The sequence below is a fragment of the Rissa tridactyla genome, chromosome 2 (genome assembly GCF_028500815.1).
Source record: "Rissa tridactyla isolate bRisTri1 chromosome 2, bRisTri1.patW.cur.20221130, whole genome shotgun sequence".
NCBI lineage: Eukaryota > Metazoa > Chordata > Aves > Charadriiformes > Laridae > Rissa > Rissa tridactyla.
In genome coordinates, this window is record NC_071467.1 from 124,081,035 (window position 1) to 124,098,239 (window position 17,205).

The window sequence follows — 17,205 nt, forward strand, 5'->3', positions numbered from 1 at the left end:
GCAGAAGAAAGGTGAGTTGCTAAAAAGGTTAAGTGATTGCTTGCATTATTAGGACAACGTAGATCTTACTGGTTGTAACAGGACATTAAACAGCTTATATATATAAAGCATTTATCTTATGCTCCCAAGTGTCTTTGACAGAGATCTCACAGGAGACAAGTTTATCAATATGTAAGGCCTATGGCAGAACAACACATGCCATAGATTATTTTTTTCTGGAAGCACTTGATGAAAACATGAGAAAGCATGCAAAGCAAAGGAGAGCATCTGGATGTTAAACTGTTTTGGCTATCTCCCTTTTAATGTTTAACAATGAATAAATTGAAAATAACAATTGGGGGAAAAAAAAAAAGAGCTGCCCTTAATCTGAAAAAGTGAGAAGAAAATAATTTTAGGTCAGAAACTGGACTTTATTGAAGCTGTTTTACTAGAAGTGTATGATTATTTTCAATCCAAAACTTCTGTTAAGCTTGAAACAAAATCAAAAATCTCCCCATTTATAAGTAGGTATAACCACCCCTTGGCTATATACAGTACCCAAGAAAAAAAATGTAAATACATTGATGCTTTATTTACTTACCACCTTGTACACAGTCTTACTGATATTAATTAATGCATGAAAATGTCCAATGTACTTAATAACTAATTAGAGCAGAAGCTAGATGATGTGATCTCAAATTCAAGCCTTGGGCTGCGTAAAGACATGTCCTTAATATGCTGCTGCAATATAAAGACAGTGTTTGTAGCATATGAAGGTTACAAGCCCCACGTAGCGCAGCACACTGCGTTCCACGATCTCCACTACGCTGCTTGTGCACTGCAGCAGACGTGGGGGAGCGCAAGCCTGCTCTCAGCAATATGCATTTGTGGTTGCATACAGGATGATAACGGAACAATATGCTGTTTTACAGAAATGCAGATCGGCTATCAAATGCCTTTTTCCTTCCTTTTTAGTTGTAAGCCACTAAGCCACAGGAACATTGTGACTGTCTGTCTGATTGCTGCAAGAGTATCAAAAAGCACCTTTGAAGTGTCATAATCTGTAATTTAAACCTGTAATACATCTTTATACAATAGACTGCAACATCCCTTTACAGGCAGAAGAGGTTTTCCTTACACACGTATTTTTAGTCAGGAAGAAATTTCTCTTTTAAGTGGATTTCAACACATGAACTAACTTACATTAACTGAGATTAGCGGTCTAAGGCACACAGCAGAGGATCTGTATTTACAGTCAGCTAGACGAAGTCTGACACAGATGGTAACAGCTAGGACATCTGACATTATGGATGATACCATGTCCTTAAACAAATTCTATTATGCTCAGGTATGTATTGAGCTGCAGTTGTTTCAGATAACCGAGTGACCTTTCTGCCGTATGTGCTTTGATACTTAAGCAAAGCAGGCTGAATTAAGGACAAAATACCAGCTTTCACTTTGAATTTTGCCTCACCTTCTCCATTTCTTTCACGGGCATTACTGAGTATAAAAAGCATATACAATAAACCACCGTCAAGCTTTCAATACTCTGTTGACCAGGATGCAAGTGGGATTTCATTCGCATTCAGTACCACTGCGCAGGGATCAGACTCAATTAAACCACTCACACTTTTTAAAATTCTCTATAGCTTTCCTCTAAGAGAATTATCACAGTGCAATCAGACCACATCCTCACCAAGAAGGTAGTCCAGAAACAAGAATATACCATGCTGCGTTTCTAAATTACCACAAGCAGCTGAGTAAGCAACATATTAGCTGAACAGGAAGCCAGGCATGTTTGAAAATACAATTACTGCAATGTTAATGTGTCACTGTCACTGATCTGGACTTTAGAGTTGCCTCTGCAAACGGAAAGTGACCAAAAGTGATAACTACGAAATGTAATCGGTGGGAAACTGTCACATGACTGGTGCTGGTCGGGGGGGGAGGGGGGGGGTTGCCTTTGTTTCAATTGTTGCTGATACGTTTTTGTAACAATTTTTTTACAACCCATCAAAACACCAAGTAAATCCCCACATACACACAAACTTGTTTGATGCTTTGCATTCTCCCCTGCAAAATTTCCCTCTTTGCAATCGTCTGTGTACATCAGAAGCAGCTATAGATGCTCCCAAGCACGGTTTTAATGAACTGAGATACATATCAAGGACCGAGTTTAAAAATCATTTTAAGATTTAATGCTTCTGCCTCCTTGTGGCAGACACTGGAATGAGCCTCCCTCAAGAGCCAGTTCAGCTGCAAATGCATCTGTCAGCTCTGAAAAACACAGGAGCCTTGGCTCTCCTATAAAATCATCAGAAAGCAGCTTACAGTTAATTTTTTAACTGACTGAGAAACCACAAGAAGTTGCAGGACAAAAAGCAGCAAGAAAAAAACCCACTGGAAAGTTTGTGGTGTTCCCCCCGCTCTTCCTGAGTTTGTGGCTGTTTAGCAAATCTCTGCAGGCACCAGCTCGAGGGAAAGCAAAGCTGAGCAGCGTCCCAGTGCTCAACTGGAGGCCTTTTAGCAAGCGGAGCCCAAAGTTCTCCAGCACTTTCTGAATGCTCATTTTACCTCACTTACCCCTCATCTCCTGTGGGAATCGGTGGCTTTGACGTAGAAAACCCTAAGTTGCTCGAGACTTGGTCTGTGCGATGCTTACTTCTCTTTTTGCTATATCGACACAAATGCAATATACCATGGTGATGGATTATTGCCACACTGCAGCAGAAGCTGGAAGAGCTGGCCTGCCCTACATGTGAAAATTATTCTCTATAACCTAACACAGCATTCACTTTGGGGATACAGCACACAACACGCATTTAAGTAACAACAGAACAGCTGTAGCAATTCAGGGTGAAAGTCCAAGTGGGTGCTATACTCCTCCAGTCCAGAGAGTAGCAGCTGCTTCAGGAAAAGGTGCAAGAAACAGTGCAAGCCTGGAGAGATACTGTGGGTAATCTTGTCTTTTGACCTCTACTAAATGGACAACTTTCAGAGCCAAAAGTTAGATACGCATCATTATGCTGAATACACCTCAGTAAACTTTTTTGCCAGGTCTTGTTTAATCATGTTGAACCTATCCATACATTCTGCATCCACAATCCCACACGGCAGTGAGCCCCTTGTATTGTTTATTCCTTCCATGAGAACTGTCTTCCTTTTGTTCTGGAACGGATTGCCTGATCACTGCCTTGAGGGCTCTTGAGAAGTCATAGAGAACAAGAGATGCATTCTCTATTATTTTTTGCCACATAACTTATTCTATACACTTAAAACTTTTCTCAGTGCAGTTGAGCTGTCAGCCTACTCTGCCCAAGCACTTTTTATTTGCTAATCTCACTGTTATTCCACTTTTTCAGATCTTTTAGGAATGTACTGATGATAGGCGCAAGAATCAATCCAAACTGCATGCCAATGGCAACTTTTCCCTACTGTGGAAAAGGATACTTTTTTTCCTACCCTTTCAACATCTTATTAATCCACAGAATTTCCTTTCCTCGTCTTATGAGGATTTAGTGAGTTTTTCAGTCTGTTTTAGGCACCATCAGTGAATGACTCCAGCCAGACTTTTTAATCCTGAAACCCAAGTATGTTGCAGGATCCATACCACTTTTACCTAGGAGTCTGATAATTCCTTGACAGAGTTCAGGCGGATGCTCACCTTCCATCAGAAGATGCCCTCATGTCACTCCTAAATTACAGAAGAGTTTTTAATGAGTATCCTTGCTAGTTGCAAGTTCAATATATATGACCCCAGCACCTCTCTCGGAGACTGGCATCATATTCAACATCTCCAAGACAAGTGACAAAGTATAAGCTGAAGTTGGAAGTTTGGTGGTTTCAGTTTAGTTTACCTGTAGCTCTTAAGCAAGCCCAACCAACAGCGATAGTTGTATTGTATTCAAGGACCAAAATGGAGTGGTTCTTAGATCCTATTATAAGAGCAACATAGGAAAAAGACTGAAAGACTCAAAATTCATTCTGCAGATGCTTCTATACTGTAGTGGGGCAAAGTACATAAGGAATTTAAAAAAAAAATTAGTCCAGCCTTTGAGTCCCTAAATAAAAGCTTTCTCACTGAAGACAAAAAATAATCACTTAAATCTTAAACATAAGGAACTCTGAAACAGTTCTGGCAGTAGAGTAACCACTGAACTGTGACATGAGAACACTCCAGTTCATGGACACTTCCCATACCAGACAAAACACATGGCCTTTCATGATTTATCTCTCATACTTCTTAATGCAGCTGTATCAACAGTTTTATGACCATTATTATAGGCAGGATTTCATATTAATACTTGTGCTGCAAAGCCTGATACAGCCACTACTACTTAGTATCTATAAAACTTCTGAGATCCTACATTGGGTAAATAACATCACAGAAGAAACAAGGCGAAAGATAAGTTAGGAGAAGACTCTGGGTTTTAAGAAGACCAAAGCTTAAGATAAAGTAAGTGTCTACTTCAGAATGCAATTTAGTTATTTGAATAACAGGCTGAAATCAAAGGATGCCAGACTATTGTACTGTGATAAAAGACTTGGGCCTGGTTACTAGAACTGAAAACAAGTAGCCAACGGGCATGGAAAGCCTTCCATTCTGAACTGGCTGTTTATCTTGGCCTAAATCAGAACTATTTTCCCTTAATTTTCCATAGTTACTTTTCCAAAATAAGTGTTTTGGCATAACATTTCTAGATAGAAATCAACGTGCAGAAAGTTATACAAACAAACATGAGATGACATCCAGCTCAGATAATGCTTCACAACCCACAGTTTGTCAATACATAGTAGTTTGATACAAGCATTGTCCCATTGCACAGGAGAACAGGGAACACAGGTGATTGAAGCTTGGGGGTAATATGCTTATTTTAGGATTATATTATAGGATTCACGCTTTGCCCTAAAGAAAGGCAAGATCTCACGAACAACTCCTGCAATGTCCTCTTCTAGCCAATTGACACTTTTAATTTTAATATCAGATTCCCCTAGTATACTTCACTCAGTAAGACAGAGAAACTCCTTCAGAAGTTCACAGGATAGTATGGGGAGGTGTTCTACATTCTTCAAGGGAGATAGTTTTGTTGTAGTTTTGTTTTCTGAAGGAATACAAACAGAGCTTGCTGGCCTACTGCATAGGGCGTCCTACTACAAGGACTAAGTATTCTTCAATTTTCTCCTTGTATGGTCTATTTTCAGTTCAATACAGCTAGATTTCCACTGAGACCATAACATCATCTGTTTATGTATTCTGTCAAGTGTTCCCAAGACCTACTTCAATTGTTTTTCTAAGTGTAGGGCCTCTGCTGTAGGTCCTCAACTAAAGTGCGTGCAATATTGATCAAAGTCCTGCTCGCACTCCATGCAAGATTCAATATATTCCTATTAGATGGACACAAGCAGAGCTTGATCTTTAAGCAGGATAAGCAAGCACTGTACTGCAGGACACAATAGCGCTCAGTTGTTCTAAGTGGCTTAGAGTTTTGTCTAGGGACACTCATCTAAAAGTCACTGGGAGGATTAACAACATTTTTCTCCCCCCTACTCCTTAGTCAGCCATGGTTATGGAGGCACAGAGCACGATTTTGCTTACTACTTTCATTGCCCACAAATGTAAACCATGAAAAGAAAGTTCACGTGCCTTAAGTCTAAGACACGTTATCATATTCTGACAGGTTATTCATTTGCCTCTACAAGTTTTGGATGGGTATGTTGGCAACCTACACACAATATTCTAGTTTTCCCTTCTTAATTTTGCAACTATCCAATTAACATCTCCATTTTAACCTGTGCATGAAGAGGAATTCCAATCGATCTCAGTGATCGAGGCACTGTCACTCATTCATTGCAGTTCAGATGCTTTCCCCATTTGAGCACCATTCACACTTAATAGCAAAAGAAAGCAACAAAACTGCTTATTTTGTTAGAGTCAAGTTCTTCTTGCATTGTTGATCACAACTTTGTTTCCATTGAAGCCTATAGGCTTTCTGTTTTTACTACTTTAGCTTTTTCAATAGCTTGTTAGTGGATTTTCCTTCGTTTTTTGAAGGTTTAATTCAAATTTGTACTCCTGTGCAAATCTTCCCCTGCCGCATTAATACTCATCTTTCACATCCACTACAGCTGAAACAAGAAATACAGTGGATTTATGACAAAATCTAAGCCAAGCTTATACAGAATTGCATTATCTAGTTCTTTACCCACGTTATCCCAATTTCAGCTTCTTTCTTAGAAAAGCTGAATATTTCATTTAGACTTGAATTAGGGTCCTAGCCTCCAACACCAGTGAACTTTAAGTTATTTGTAGGCCCTTGGCTTTTTTAACAATCCTATGCCCAAAATGTGTGGAATATTAGTGCTTATTAAAATAATCCCAGTCAAAGCTGATAGCCCGCTTCATAGATAGGGTGATGGTCACTCAACAAAATGTTCTCAGACAATGGCAGAACTGCAGGGTACTACAGATAATCATCATGGACCTTGGAAACAGAACTCTTCAGTAGGATACCAAACTATGGATAAGATAGAGTAATGCAAGCTTTGGTGAATTTGGGTGAGATAACTAGTTTCTGCTAGGAACACATCAATAAGTTCACAAAGAATTTTTCTCTAAGTCTAAAAGCTGGTCATCAGGATGACACAGGATCTCTAGATATGCCGGGAGACAATCACCCTGAACAACCTCACGCTGAATTCAATTGCTGACATAAGTCTCGTTTTCTTTCTACCGCCACATTTATGTGTTTTAGATAACTTCCACCAATGCTTAGCATTAACCTGTGAGTAACTGATTCACTGTTAATACAGAATGGCAAACATTTTCTGAGAAGTACAGTTTGATTTCAAATATCAACATAGCTTGACTGAACAAAAAAGGAGCACTCATACAATCAAGATCTTAACTCAGTAGGCAACTAATCTGTGCCCTGAAACTTGAGGACTACTAAACATCTTGATATAACTGAATTTTACCAATGTTCAGTGACTATTCAAAGCTTACGTAGAGACATGTAGTAGACAGCAGAGCTCACAAAATGCTGAAGTAAAACTGAAGTATGAGATCTCTAATTAATGAAAGATTCTTAGCCAGTACCAGCTCCAAGATTAGATCAAGAGTCTCTAGAAAGAGTGCATACAAACAACCTGGGACAAATTGACTTTGAAGAAAGACAATATCTGTTCTCTGACTTTGAGTTAAACTGAATTATATCTGTTGAAGAACTGGTCCATATGTTCAAGAGGTATTTTCCATCTCCAGCTTTTATGATTCATACATAGATTGCAATTTCATCGCTACAGGGTAAATACATTTTAAATTAGACTATATAAAGAAGCTCGAAAGTTTCCATGACAGTTGCAGCAAAATGCCTTGTCGTTTCTCATTACAAAGCATAACCTATCTTTATAACCAAATTAGCTTTTTCAGCTATTCCCCCAAATGTAGCCTGCAGATCTATTTTTGTTGATCCACCAATTGTTTCTTTCACATTTGCATGGTTAATTATCAAACAGAACGATCATCATTTAGATTATTAAAGCAATCCATCAGCCAGCTTTGTTGTCTTTCATGTGAAAGATAGGAAAGGTGAAAGGTTTTAAGAGAACTTTTCGTCAGGACCTTGTTTAGAAAGACAGAAAAACAGTTCTATACCACCAGCCTTGATTTGACCATCTTCCCTAGACATGTCCCCAACCCAACCCCAGACCTGCCCCTGGACACAGCTCAATGCCAGCTGTTTCTCCTCCAAAGGTTACCCCTACCCCTCAGCTAATGTTTGCTCTGGAAAATCATCAACCCCTTTGTTAGTGCAGCTGATGGTGGATCCAGCCATGGTCCCTCAGTTGCATTTCCTTTCCAGGTTTAAGGCTTCAGGAGTATGAAAGATGAGACGCACAAAGAGCAGAGTCCATCTGTTACTTTTAAATAATAGGACAGGGGGGCAAAAGTCTCCTAAAAATAACTTAAACTTTTCTGCTCCCACCTATCTTTCCAATCTTTAAAAACAGTGGAAGACTGAAGAAAGTAGGGGGGACACAGTAGTACGCGTGTAGGCTGCAACTTGTCATACTAATTATCTTTTGCATCAAATTGATTGCATTAACCAGAAAGCAGAATTTTTTAAAAAGTCTCTCCGAACTGTTCATTCCAAGAACAATTAAATCTGAAGTATGAAGAATCATGACGAATTGCTGACAAGTGTTAAAACATCATCTGCTGGCAGCTTCTTTTTCTTTTAAGAAGATGTCATAGCAAAGTCAAAACCAAGACGTCTGCAACAGAAGGTATCAAATGATACATTTAATAGAACATGAGGCAAGATGTTCATGTGTAAAAACCTTTGTTGATGTTTGCTATTAGTCAACACGCGCACATCAGGGATACTACAGACAGCGTAATGGAAAGAACCCACTGTAAGATTATGTGCTGCTTCAAACAATATTATCTGAAGTTTATCTGGCAAGATCTGAACCTTGAGAAGAGTCAGGAATAATGTTGCTAGATGCAGCAAGGAGATAGTTTCCTTAAAAGACTCAGATTTAAAGAGTTCTGAACTCAATCAATCCAATATAGAATTGTGTTACAATTCAACTGTGTAGCTGTGTGAACAACAAAACTAATTAAGCCTGATAGGGAACGTACATGTGTCTTGCAGCTGATTGACTTTAATTGAATTATTCCTTAAGCTCTGGGGTGAGCTCATCCCTTAACCAGAAAATCTGCACAGGACAGAAAGTTTAGCCTCATTCTTGAAAAAACACAGACACCAACAACAAAAGACACAGTTTTTGCCCCATTGTTAGGGGATCCCTAACATCATTTTCCCCCGTGAATTGCCCAATGGTTAGTGAAGGGTGATCTCATGTTTCCTTTGGTGTGGCATTACCAGCCCCTCTCCTCTGCTGTGCTCTTACGATTCACATAGAAACTTCACATCTCTGGAAGGTTCAAGAAAGTTGCACTCTTCCATTTCTTCACCAAATTTGGTCAAAATAGGCCAAGTTACAGGGAGCAGTCAGCATTCACAGACAGACTATCAAGAAGTTTCACCCACTAAGAACAGCAGGCAAAAGACTTACAGGAGGAACATTCCAGGAAGTTCTCAAATTGACTCTCCACAGTTTTGAAGTGAGGTTTCCAAAAGAGGTAGGGCAGCTTTCAGTGACAATACAAGATGTGACACAGGGAAAATTTTTATTTCATTGGTTTAAAGTTAGTAGAACCCTTTTGGTTTCAGTCTTTTTAAATCTTATAAAATTCTCTTTCTAGAAAAAAAAAATAGTTCCGAGCAACAAAATAAGTGCAGCTGACAGATACTTTTTGGAAGTGTTTGATGTCTATGGATGTCATCAGAAATGCTGTTACTTCCCCTCATCCCCAACACACACACTTCTCTAGGCAATCTTGAGCACACCTAAGGAGACATTTAGCATAATATACTCATTTGGTATTTGTCATCAAAAAGAATTGCATAACAAGTGAATAGAGTAAAAAAAAAGTTAGCTGGTCTAGAAAAAATTCTGTTATGGCAGCTGTTTCAAAACATTGTTCAGAACAAAAGCTTTTTTCCCCTGCATGCTGATTTTAAGATTAGCCAGGCTATAGATGGAATCTTCTGAACCTCAACTTGGAAGTGCAACAAAATACCAATGGTATCTCTGACTTTGAGTAATGATCAGAAAGAAAACCCGTTATATTTTCCTCTCACACTTGTAGAGAAAAAAAACACAATACTTGTAGAAGAGTCCTCTTTTGTTTCCATAACCATTACACCTAAAGTTTCAGGTTTATATTTATATATCATAACCAGGAGAAATTTAACATAATTAGTTTACTAGGACTTCGGTTGTCATAGCTTCTGCAAAGCATGAGCTCTCCAGACTTGCAAGTATTGTAATACTAGACCCACATAGCTGTTGTGTTATGGGAACTAATGCCCAAACCCCATGTTGGTGAGGGATATATATCCAACTCGCATAGTGGTCTAGAGGGACCAGTTAGATAGATTGCAGACGACAGTTAACTTGCATTTTGTCATTTACACTAACCCATGAAGCATAAGTCCTGCTTTTAAACATAAGTTTTAGTGTCTTTCTAAAGATACACAACAGCTAACATAGCAGGATGAAGACTATTGATGCTACGAGACACCAAGCGTTTCTCCACAGGCAGCAAGAGAAAGAATGGGGTTAGACCTTATCTAGTGCTATTGCTTCCCTCTAGGCACAGGGTCTCATCCTGCTTGCATCTTGCAAAACAGCTTTCAATTCAATTCAGTAGGCTCCTTGGTAATCTTGCCAACACAACAGGTAGCATACTTCAATAACACTATGTGCATTTACTCATATTCTGCCACTGACCAGAAGAAATCAGTTTCCTTTCTAGTTCCCTTCTTATTTTGCTTAAAAACACCCTAGCTCTTCAAAGCTAAGTTTATGTTGCCCTTTGCTTAGCAACAGATACAACAGCTCACGAGTCTCATTTGGCTGAGTTACCTTCATACAATAAATATAGCTTACACATCTTGCTGTACTTATGCATTTAACTGAGCAGCCAACCCACTGTGCCACGCTCTCTTGTTACTTGCATAGCAGTCACAGAGATTAACAGGTCTGCTCTGCCCTTGACAATGACCTTGGTGAAGTTGGCTTTGTCAGAGCAGGCTGCAGATTCCCATTGTTCTAGAAAACAGATGCCAGGTTCAATCTTCCCTTCTGATGCCTTACTGAAAGCATCATGCTAGAAGCAGTGGCCCACAGATGTTACAAACTTTGGAGTCAAGCAGAGCCTTTAACACCAGGTTTCCAGTTGACTGGAAGAAACCAACAACCCTTAGCAGACAAAATGAACAAATGCTACAAGAGGCAAGACGCACAAGGAAAACAAAAGGTCTATTAGTCAAGGTTGTACTTGACTTAGCTACCGACTATGTGGATCAGACTTTATTAATAGCAGACAAAATCCCACAAACACATAATATGCATAACATGGCACATACTATGGATGTTGTAAGAGCAGCAAGCTTGGAGTACTGACCACAGATATTTGATTTTTCCAATCCTTCAGTGAACTTAAAAGTATAATAATTCTTTTATACATCATGTCTTGCAACAAGTGTTTAGCTAGCTAAACTTGACTTCAAGGCACTGCCTCCACCTCAAATTCAAGTTTAGAGAATTATCTTAGGTAAGCCTAACAGAGGCTTGTTGAAATTCAGTGAGTTCATTTGAAAACATGTCAAAAAACCATTAAGAGCTTTGGTGTTCTTTTCATTCCATATTTGATTTTATTCCTTGTGCTTACCCAAAGATGATTTAAAAACAAATGTAACTAGGATCAAAGCGCAATGAGAACCAAGTTCAAATGTTGTGAAACTATGATGATTTATGGTGTAGAGGTATGCATAGTTCTGAAAAGATGTATTATGGAAAGGAGGTATTTAGGGATTTTATACTCAATTTATTGCAAAACTGACAAATTTCCCTCATTAACTCTGATTAAGCCCACTGAATTTTGCTACAGTTTTTTGGTTATACGCCAAGTGCCAGGAGGCAGTAACATATTTCTGTGGCTTGGGTTGTCTGGTCTGCTTTTGGAAAGTTGCCAGATCTCATTTGACCTTTATAATAAGGTTTAACCCTAGTAGTTGGAGTAAGTCACTCTCATTTAGATGAGCAGACTGGTGCAGCTCAAACCTAGGTCAACAGTGAAGGAACGCTGTTGCCATTTGACAGCTGTTCAGTGGCTTCTGGGAAAATTGTTGGTGTTCTCAGTACATTTTCTACTGGACAGGCACTTAACCTAAAGTTTACTGCCACAATTTGCAGTTCTCAGCAGAAAAGCAAATGGCTGAGTCATCAGGGAGACAGTGACTTTCTCAATACTAACTTTTTTCCAAGTCAGATTTGAGACACTGAAGGGAAAAGCAACAAAGAAGATTCAAAACAGCTGCATACAGGCATCTTCATAGTATTTAGAACTAGGTATCTTCAACCAGTTTAAAGGAAAAGTCACTTCCAGGAATGGATCTCCCAAGCCATTGCTAACAAGTGCTCCAATAACCTTTGTGTTCAGGTAGCATGTCAGATCCCATAAAGGAAACTCACCATTACCCATCTCCCTGCTCTAACAAGTGATGAATTCCACCTGCAGGTCCCTGTTATTTTGCATATGAGTAGCCTGCAACAATCCCAACTACTACCAGCAGCCATACCTGGAATGGCTTCTTAAAGCTAAATAAATGCTCTACTCTCATACTGAATGGTTGATCACAAGGTTCATTTTGACCTCATGCACTGTGAAAGAGACTACTGAACTGACAACTACGTATAATTACCTGCTTATCAACACATTCCTGCTCCAACAGCTATACAGGAAGAATACAAGGGCAAAAACAAGGCAAGGGGAAAGCGGGGACACACACGCATAATGGGGAGGAAGCAAGAGAGCAAAGTTACACATACTGAAATCTCTGACCTGGAATTCAGTGAAACAGCTGCTACAGTAAACCTGGAATATCACCCTTCCCTGCGTCTGTCTTCTTGAATGGTATTTCCATCATTTCAATCATGAAGAAGCTGTATTATAAACTATCACATGGGCGGTAGAAGAGTTGGCCTATTTAAAATTTAGATCCTACACTAGATGTTTATCAACACCCACTGGCTGTTCTGATTCCTCCAAGAAAACTGCTAATCACTGGGTACTAAAATATAGTACTTATCTCTATGTTTAAAGAGCAGGATATTGAAGAAAAAACACATTCTGACCTTAATTAAGGCACTGATGCCAAGTTCAGCAATAGACAAAGCTTAGAGTATCTGCAAGCAAGCAACAAGCTTGTGTTGCCAACACCAGGAAGTCAGAGCAGTAATTCTGTAACAAAGCGGCAGTGGAGCCAGACAGAGGAACATTATGGAAGTTTAGCTGAGAGTCCTCCTATCCTGCAGCCCATTGGACACCATTTCACTTTCTGCATTTTTACTTCATTAGCTCCTAAGCTAATGTCTTGCTAATAGATACGGGTATGGGAAAGATGCTGAAATGTTCTATATTATTTTTAATGGCATTTAAGACACACCAATTATTCCTCAGGCTCATTTAGCACCTGATACTAAAGATGCTTTCATGTATTTCTAGAATGTAATATAATCTAAGCATCTCTAAAGATACTCCTGCTAACAACCCTTGTGCAAGAGACCTGGAATATTGCCACAGAGATGCCAGCCAACGGTAGGGACCAAATGACTGGTCAGACTTGACCATCTCCCTAGCGTGCCAATGAGCAGGAAAAGACAGCCCATCTCAATCATTCAGAGGGAAGGTATCACTGTCTTCTGCTTGCATACAAAGTGGATTTATTTGTGAGATCCGTTTAGGTTCTACTCACTTTTTGCCTCTCATCAACAGCAAGGACATAAGCAAGTTAGGAGGATTGTTGTCCCATTCTTCTTTCTTTTAGGACACTTCACCTATGGTTTCTTTCAACCTTAACCTTAAGCTGACATCTGAAATACTGCATTTCTTCTGTTTTATTAAGGAACAAAATTAATTTTTTTTTTTCTTCATTTTTACATCTACTTTGGCTACACCACCCCAATAGTTCCTAGCCCTTAGCTCTCAAGCCGTTACTGGTAATGAGCGAGTTGTTAGTGTTAAAACCGCTTCTAGGGACAGCTGAGCGGCATTACTGTGTGCCTTGTGTCTCACCTGCCTCTGTACCTGTGATTCCTAATAAGAGATAGACTGTCCTACACATGGATAGACATCACTATAAGACACACTGCCTCGGCTGCCATCCCACTCAGCAAAAGCAGCATCACAGTAGAAATCAGCTATATCATCGTGCCTGATAAAGTGCCACTTCCACCTTCATTTTCATCAGCAGTAAGAGCCAGTTGCACTTCAGGAAGCACACACAGTCTTCAGAGTGCCACGGAAGGACTAAGTTCACTGCAGAGCTTCTCACAAAATTGCTGCAGACTTCTTCACACATCAAGTGATGCCACTAGCCAAGAATGGCAGTGTAGGCAATTTCAGCTCATTAGCATCAGTTTGTATCTTCTTGATTCCATCCCTCAAGCCAGTTTAGTGCATCTGAAGGCAGTAAGGTCCAACACAGCTCCATGGATACCAGTTCAGAACATGAGATTTGGTTTGGCTTTCCAGCCCATCCCCCCAGTCCTTTAATTAAATATATTAATTCCTTGGCTCCAAAAAAGACCAGCCTTTTAGACTACTGGCTTCTTATTCTGACATTGAGAAAGTGGAATGCTTGAAAAAAGCTAGCTTGAAGCAGGTAGTAATGCCTCTTTCCCAGGGCAGTCAGAAGGAACCTCTTAATCAAGTTTTAAAGACACCTCCCCTGCAACAAGACACTTTCCCAGGCTCAAGGGGCAGGAAAAAAAAATTAAAGAAAAAAAAATCAACATTCTCTGACCAGCTTCACATCAAAAAACCTGAGCACACAAATTCCACATGTCCACGAGAGCAATGAGTTAATAAGAGCTTATTAAAAACCTTCCCCAGATAGCATATTTGAGATAGATAAACACGCTTCAGCTTATCCAATACAAAAATATAAGCATGTCTGGGTAGCACGAAGCAAAATAAGTCAGTGAAAAATGTGTTATTTTCAGTGACTCATTGACCCCACCTGCAGAACCCTTTCAAATCTCTCACCCAATGGGCCTTCAAGCTTCACACTGATAGAGGAAATGAAAAAAAGAAAACTTGGGGAGGGAAGGAGGAAATCAATTTAACTTTTAACGTTTCTTAGATGCATCAAAGGTCTCAGCCGTGTAGTTCTATTAGGTTTCTGTATGGATTCTTGTAATATGTATGTGGAAAAGCCTTCACTGGGTTTACTGCATGAGACTGAAGAAAATGCAGACAATATGAATTTGAACTTTAATCTTTTTCTTTCCTGGAAGGCCATCTTCAAAAAATGTTTAAATAAACTATATATAGATGCTGGCAAGTTGCAAGGCTGAATACAAATCTCTGATCCAATACAAATATTTTGCCACTCAGCTCATGAGGGTGCACAGCAGTATTCAGGCCTCCCAAACTGAACAGCGGCATGGCTATACATCCTCACAGTTGGTACTGGTATTTGTAATATCCGTGAGGCAAGTTTATAAGCTTATTAAACCCAAAACACAGAAGACAAAAGCTTACAATAGGATGAAACAGAAAATATTAGAGTGTAAATGACAAAGGAAGATGAGATTAAAATGTGTGGGGTACAACATAGGTGGAGGGAAGTTACCACAGGCATGCTTTAATACAGTTCAACAGTTTTTTTTCCTGCAGATGCTGAACGGTCTAGACATACACATACTTTCAAATAACATTCCTGATAGTTAATCCGTCAACTCTGCTCGTGATTTGACAGAGGTGTAACACTACGAACAATCTTTATTATGTACTTATCTTCTCCTCCCTTCTCAAAAAGGAAATCAAGTGTGTAGAGTGTGAAGTGCATTTCATATGATTTGTTAGGATGATTTCCTCCTGACTTAGGAATGTGTCTCCCATTAACGGGGAACTGCAGACACACAGAAAAAGAGGAACATTCATTGCTGTTTCAGCCTTGTACATATTAGTGGTAACTTTTTCTTGCTCACCATCTGATCCCCTAGGATGGGGAAAGCAATAACCACTGGAAAGAATTAGCCTTCTGACTACTTTTTTTTTTAAAAAAAAAAAAAACAAACAAAAACACACCACCACACCCCCCTCTCCCCCCAGTGAAATCAGTGCAAATTCAATGTTCAAAAAGTGAAAGGAAAAGAAAACCGGGAAACCTTAGCAAGCAAAACCCCCATACTTTTATATGGAGGAGGCACAAGACTCTTACAACACTTTGTGAAAGCAGAACTGTTAAGACTGGAAGGATGGTGAAATAGGCAGCTAACAGCCCGTGAAGCATTTAGCCACCTTCTTTCCCATCCTAATTTGAATACAGATGAAATTCATAGTTTCTTTGGCTTTATTTTTTGAGGCCAAATTTTCACTAATTGGATGTTTCCTCTCTTAGTATACAGATGTCCTTCACGAAAAGGAAAAATCCAGCACATCAGATCAAGGATTTGCTCACCAGGAGAACTTAAATTTTTCATAGTGTCGAAGAGTGGGTGTTTGTTGTTTTGGGGTTGTTTTTTGTGTGGTTTTTTGGGTTGTGGTGTTTGGTTGTTTTGTGGTTGTGTGGGGGGGGGGTTTGGTTTGGTGTTTTTTTTGTTGTTTTTTTTTTAGAGGAAGTGAAGGTAGAAAGAGGTCAGAAAGAAACAAAAGTAGAGGTTGGGGGAAAAAAAGTGTTATTACAATCAGTACTGAACAGGCATTTGAAGAATTTTTAAAGAATTTTTAAAGAGGAAGTTGTTTAGTTGAAATACATTGTTCCTTGATTACAAAGCAAGCCACGTCCTTGTCTATAATCAAAAAAGTCTCTTGGTTTTGATAAAGTAACAGAAATAATGAATAACATTCAAATTCTTATTGAAAAAAAATCATTTAACAATAATATTGCTTACTGGCTACCAGTGAATGGCTTTCCAGCATCAGTCCGGGTTTATAACAACTTTTCCTGAAAATGTTGGCCATCATAACCACTTCACAATCCAGTTGTTTTAAGCAGCACAAAAAATTTGGGCAGAGGTGGGCAGTGACACATGGGAGAATACGACCTCACACCAAAGAGCATCAGTCAAACACACTTCTAGCTTAAGTGACAGGATGCAAAGGGTAGGGGGATCCAGCCATAATAACCATCCCTGACAACCCACCGAGAGGCACCACTGCATTAGAGGAGTCACAGCTGTACAAGCTCCTCCATGAGCAGCAGCTGCATCTAACAGTTTGCCACAGGATATCCTGCAACAACCTCAGAGAGCAGCGTGACCTAGTTGAGCTAATGCAGGTAGATAACACTCTCAGATCTCCCCACAGATTAATTTTAAAAGGAAGCGTGTGTCAACCTGAGCATCATATCCTTTTTGACAAGGGCATATTACCTGATGAGGCTGTGAACTGGACCATCTGCTGTAAGAAGGAGCACCAGAAGTCTTGTTGGCTGTAGTTCTCTGCAAAGTAAGATAGACATGTCAAATATTCACCAACACCCGTCATACACACAGTCAGCTTTACCAATCTCAACCATGTAAACGCCAATAGCAAAAAAATCTTAAGCAAAACCCTCAAGAAACCATAAATATGATACAGTA

The 17,205-nt window shown here is 39.5% G+C and overlaps 1 protein-coding gene across 6 annotated transcripts in view; it reads right to left on the reverse strand.

Annotated features, from left to right (window-relative positions):
- The window catches only part of RBMS3 (RNA binding motif single stranded interacting protein 3), a 719,476-nt gene that overhangs the window by 595,383 nt on the left and 106,888 nt on the right, over window positions 1–17,205 (reverse strand). For 5 of the 6 annotated variants that reach the window (XM_054189953.1, XM_054189954.1, XM_054189952.1 and 2 more), the window contains one exon: window positions 16,996–17,064. In XM_054189953.1, the coding sequence (XP_054045928.1) occupies window positions 16,996–17,064 (69 nt within the window). Of the gene's footprint in view, window positions 1–16,995; window positions 17,065–17,205 lie in introns of those variants that run through there. The other variant, XM_054189958.1, reaches the window with a different exon arrangement.